This window comes from Alligator sinensis, unplaced genomic scaffold (assembly GCF_000455745.1).
Source record: "Alligator sinensis unplaced genomic scaffold, ASM45574v1 scaffold97_1, whole genome shotgun sequence".
NCBI lineage: Eukaryota > Metazoa > Chordata > Crocodylia > Alligatoridae > Alligator > Alligator sinensis.
This window is the reverse complement of record NW_005841921.1, coordinates 1448606-1453801: the sequence shown is the minus strand read 5'-3', so window position 1 is coordinate 1453801 and position 5196 is coordinate 1448606. Positions and strand designations below refer to the sequence as shown.

Genomic DNA, 5196 nt, shown 5'->3' with positions numbered 1-5196 from the left:
GGCAGAGTTGCAGTGGCGGCCTCTGCGTGAGAACCTCCTGTCAGGCCGGCCAGCATGTGTGGCCCACAGAGTGGCACCCCTTCCCTCACCCCCTAGCCCTGCTCTTGGGAGTGGGCACAGGGGCACACTCCCCCCCCTTCTTGATCTATCCCCCTCCCCACCCTCCCTTTCCCCTGCCCTGCCCCGCCCCTTCCCTCCACACACACTTACCTGCTGGGGTGGGTGTCAGTGTCTGCATGTCTGGGGAGCTGTTGAGAGGGGTATCAGGAGGGCTGTTGAGACTGTGGGGGGGGGGGGGGAAGTGCGGGGCACCAGCAGCACTGGGGAGGGGGGCGGGGATCTTTAATTTTTATCACAGATTTTGGGTTTTTAATCAGAGAAAACCAGGATCCCTGGTCATCAGGTTTGGAGTACCTAGCACAATATAAAACTGTAATAACCAAGTCCAACCTCCAATACCAGTATTGATTTCCTCTACAATACTCCCTCAAGAGTTAACCAATTCATCAGGGTCTTTAGCAAAAAAAACTCAGCCACTGTCTTGTATGATCTATTTTATTGGTACTCTTCCCTGAGAAGACTAACTTACTTTTACTGTCAAGTCATTTGTATTGCTACCAACTACTGTAAAATTTCCACCTCAAGTTCTTATTCTTATTTTACATCTTTTAAAAACCTGTGGATTCTAATACTTTCTACTTCTGCCTGTGGCTGCCCTATTCTCTTTAGAACATTGTCAGCTTCCATTCAATTGCCGTTGCAAAATTAAAAAAAAAAAAGTCAGCTACTTCCTGAGTCTTTGAAACCATGATCCTGATCCTCAGTTATCAATCAGCACGGTTCTGCTATTACACCAAGGGCCGTGCACACAGAGGCCGCCACTGCAACTCTGCCACTGCACTCTGCGTTACCATCCCACGGCCACCTGCAAGGTTTTGTGGGCAAGGGGCGCAGGGTGTGGCAGCAGCAGTGCGGTGGCAAGCATGTAGCCTTGCATCTTTCCCTGGGAGCCTCTTGCTACATTTTGTCAGTTCTAGAAATAAAAAGCTGCTCTAAATAATAGCAGATGAACAGCCTTACTCTTTATGTAGTGCAGAATAATTTCTGCTTTGACACAGTCTTATGTATTTATTTTTCAAACAAGGTTTCCTTTTGTATAAGAAATATTAGCATTTAGTTGTTTTGCCCCTAACTGCAAGTAGCACACTTCTTCTTGGACTGACTAGAATAAATCAGCTCCCCACTTATATTGTTGATTGATTCCAAAATGTGTCTGTCACTCACTTTGTCACTGTTTTCCTCTGCACTTTTATTCCTGCAGTAGTCTCATTGTCCACACCCACTTGCATCTTACTAATATAGTGAATAATTACAAAACTGTGTGCAAATTTGAGACTTGAAAGTTTAGAGCATAAAGGTATCTGAGTAACTACTAAGGCCTGAAACAGCAGGTAAATTGCTGATTAACTTTAGTAGGAGCTCTGGTGTTCTCCACTTGGGAAACTCAGGTCATATTTAACATGGACTCAAAGGCCATATCCCCACAAGCATGCATGTGTAGTTTGCGGCGCCACAAACTGCACACACACCACATGCATATGTTTGCCATGCTACTAATTAGCAGTGGATCATTTTTTGGACAATGGGGGATTTCAGTATTAAAAAAAAAATTGCAGCAAAAAAAAGCAGCACACCACATTTGGCTGCAACATGCGCCGAAAACCAGAACCTGGCTGGCCAGAACTCCAATCCAGCTGCCAGCCAGGCTCCTAATCACTGCTACTGCAACCCCAGGAGGCCCCCAGGACTCTAGCCTAGATACTGGCCCTAGTCTCCCCTACCTCACCCAGGGGAATTTGCTGCATGCCAGAGCACATATGCAACAGCATTCCCTGGAGACAAGTAGCAGCGCACAAATGTACCATGTGCTGAGTGCTGAAACACAGATTTCACTGCACCCTGATAAGGCCATTCTCTGCTGTTTCTCCCAGTGAGCTGCAGTTCATTTCTAACAGCCTTGGTTCTGGAAGTGTGCTCCTCTAGAACAATGTATAACCTTTCTTACTATAAAATCTCCAGTGTAAGTATAAAAGAAATGGGATCCTGATATTCAGCCTTCAGAGATCATTAAGTATGTAATTCTCCTATTTGTTCTCCAAGTTTTCATGCTTCATCAATTTTTAAAACCTATTACCACCAATTTGTTATTTACAATTAGTCTGAATTATCTACATTTTCTAACTTTCCAGCTACTTTTCTGGCCACTGTTTGTCAAAGTGATTGAAGCAGCTGTTAGATAAAAATGCCAAAAAGCCCTACTGAGGTGCCTGATCTATACAGACACTGGGGAGTCGGCTCGAACTAAGCGCTCCCTCTTCCGGTAAAGAGCTGGGTGGGGTGGGGGTTGGTTTCACATCTGTCAGTAGCCTTCATTTCTTAGAATGGCACACTCACATTCAATATTTCAATCATTTACTTCAGTCTCTAACTAGGTATTGTCACAACCAAATTAATCAGTGCCCACGTCACTAGCAAGAGATGCACACAGCAGTCAATTAAGGGTTAAAGAAATCTCTGTCCAGAAGTTCCTGGAAAAAAAAAATCCAAGCAAGAAACTTAAATTTATGCCCACGTCACTAGCAAGAAACGAAACTTAGGCGTGATTTATGATTGGTCAGAGTAAAAGGGGATAGCCCTGTCATAAATCCCTGCAATTGGTCAAGAAGCAAGCTCAGACCCCTCTCACGTATTGGACAGGAAACCTGACCCACTACCTTGTAACCTGATAGCAACCTGAGAGCACAAAGAACTGCTGCTTGCCAAATAATTAAAGATTCCATTTAGCAGTTCATCATTGGATATCTCTGAGAGACACCTCTGTCTATAAATAGTTTAACAACTTCTGCCTAAGTCGGAGACCTCTGTGGGAATCTCTAAGGAGAAACCTAAGATCATGATCAGAGTAAATTGACAGTCTGATCAGCTGTCAATAGCTTCCCGTCAGCGCAATATTGACGTATCAAAGCCCTGCACACACGATAGCTCGTTCCATGCACCACGTCCGTCATCGTTAGCTGTAACCCGAAACTGTACGCTTGATCGTAATCGTTGTATCGTTAGCTGTAACCTGAGACCATACGCTTGATTATAATCGCTATAACTGGAAAAACTGCAACGGAACAAAGGCTCAGCCTGCGTCACGCATCACTATCTGAGCGACATAAGTAAACTAATTCCTGTAACCAACACGCGTCTGTGCCTGGTTAATTCCACCCCATCCATCACTACCCGCCTGTTGAGGCGACAGTTTTACGGCTCCGGGTGGGAGTCAGTAAGCAGCTGACCGGCCGCTGCTCTGATCTCCGACAGGTATGCCAGTTCTCACGCTATAGCAAAGAATGACACATATATATGTGCCCATCAAAATTATTCCATATGGCAAAATAGCAAGTGTTCTCTTCCCTTATCAAGATATGTACTTTGGGAGTGCAGGGTAAGACAGAGATTTGAGGCAGATAACAGTGTAAACCAGTAATCACAGTAAAAAACCTTATCAAACAAAAATGCTGTGTAGCCATGTTTCAATGTATTTACTATAATTTAGAAAAAATATTATAAGTAAAAGCAGAATGTTTATGGCAATAGCTTAAAATCCATGGCAATCTTGCCCGTCTTTGGGTCAAAACTTAAAGAGTATGCAATAGCACTAGAAGGGTCAGCCACAGCTTCCGATTCAATTACAGAACTGAAGAAATAAACAGCTTGCTTGCAGTGGGGATTCCATTGGCAGTTGCCCTATAGAAAAGTTAGAGAAAAAGAGTCACAACTCCACAGCACTGGTCAGCAATTCCTTGATCCTTGTACTGAGAAGAACAGTTGTTATTAGGGGTGCACCGATAGAGATTTTTTGTGACAATACCAGCGGCTGATTTTTAATGAGCCATATCGGCCAATACCGATCCAATATGCAGTCAGGTAGTTTGGAAAACAGCATCTGGCTGTTAAGTTTGTTGTGGAGAAAGGGGGCAGACTGAGGCCCCTTGAGGCCCCCATAGTAAGGGAGAGAGTGGGGCTGGGGCAGGCGCTGCACAGCCAGGATGGGGTGCAGGTCAGAGCTGCAAGCTGCTCCAAAATTTGCCATAGCCCCCATCCCAGGTTTGCCACCACTCACCCCAAGTGCAGCCTAGTCCCAGCCTCTGCTGGGACGAGCCCAGCGCCACCCCGGCCCCAGCCTACAGCGACAGCCTGCCTTCGCTCTGTGCGCAGATCCTGGGGCACATGCCCTTCTCATGCCCTCCCGAGGTGTGCATAGTGGTGGAAGCTGCCTCACCCTCCATGAGTCATTTGTGGCTCTGTCTTGCAACCTGCCCCAGCTGGGCAGTGCCTGCCCCTGCCCCAGGCCCAGCCCCAGCCCCATTCCCTCACTGGAGCTTCAATCTGCCCTGCCCTCCCCACCTTCCTTCCTTCCTTCCTTCCCTCCCAACAGACTTACCAGCCAGACCAGGCTGCTCTCCACACTGCTGGGCTGCACTCCTGGCCACCTGTGTGCTGCACTGCAGCTGTATGCATGCATGGGGCATTTATTGGCGACATTATCAGCCATATCAGCCAAAAAAAGCCAATTGCTGATACTGCCAGCTTTCCTTATATTGGTGCCAATCTGATATGGGGACCAATGTATTGGTGTACCTCTAGTTCTCATCACCAATCCAATACACCTATATGTCTCCAGTGTAAAGATCAACACTGGCTGTCAATATTACCTTTCATCCTTCCTACAGGTGGAATGCAATTATCCATTTCTTTAAGTGCAACATATCATACTGACCAGGGCAACGTGAGAGGAAAGTATCTAGCCACAACAGGGTGAGGGTGAAAACAATGCATACTTGTTACTCTTTCATTCTCAAAGTGTTTTGGTTTTGACAAAATGGGTAGAGCAAACTAGATCAAATGAGAAGTAGGTGCTATTTTGCTCAAGAACCGGATAAACAGTTGAATCTGACTTGGGTCTATTTCAAACTATTTACTTCAAATTTAAATGGGTAATTCCACTGGCATTGGGTTAAAAGAGTTTAAAATTAATACCACGCTAGCATAATGAACAGCTCAATCTAATAAGATGCACCAAGTAAAAGATAATCAAGAAGGTGTGTATAACATTTGCACTCAAAAATATAATGTAATTCTACAGAC

At 45.4% G+C, this 5196-nt stretch overlaps 1 protein-coding gene across 4 annotated transcripts in view; it reads right to left on the bottom strand.

Annotated features, from left to right (window-relative positions):
• Nucleotides 1-302: 302 nt before the first annotated feature.
• The window catches only part of PRMT7 (protein arginine methyltransferase 7), a 57589-nt gene continuing 52695 nt past the window's right edge, over nucleotides 303-5196 (bottom strand). For 2 of the 4 annotated variants that reach the window (XM_014517685.2, XM_025198446.1), the window contains one exon: nucleotides 303-3795. In XM_014517685.2, coding sequence (XP_014373171.1) covers nucleotides 3634-3795 — 162 coding nt within the window. In that variant the 3' untranslated portion in view covers nucleotides 303-3633. The remainder of the gene's footprint in view (nucleotides 3796-5196) is intronic. The other 2 variants (XM_014517686.2, XM_006019058.3) reach the window with 1 other exon arrangement.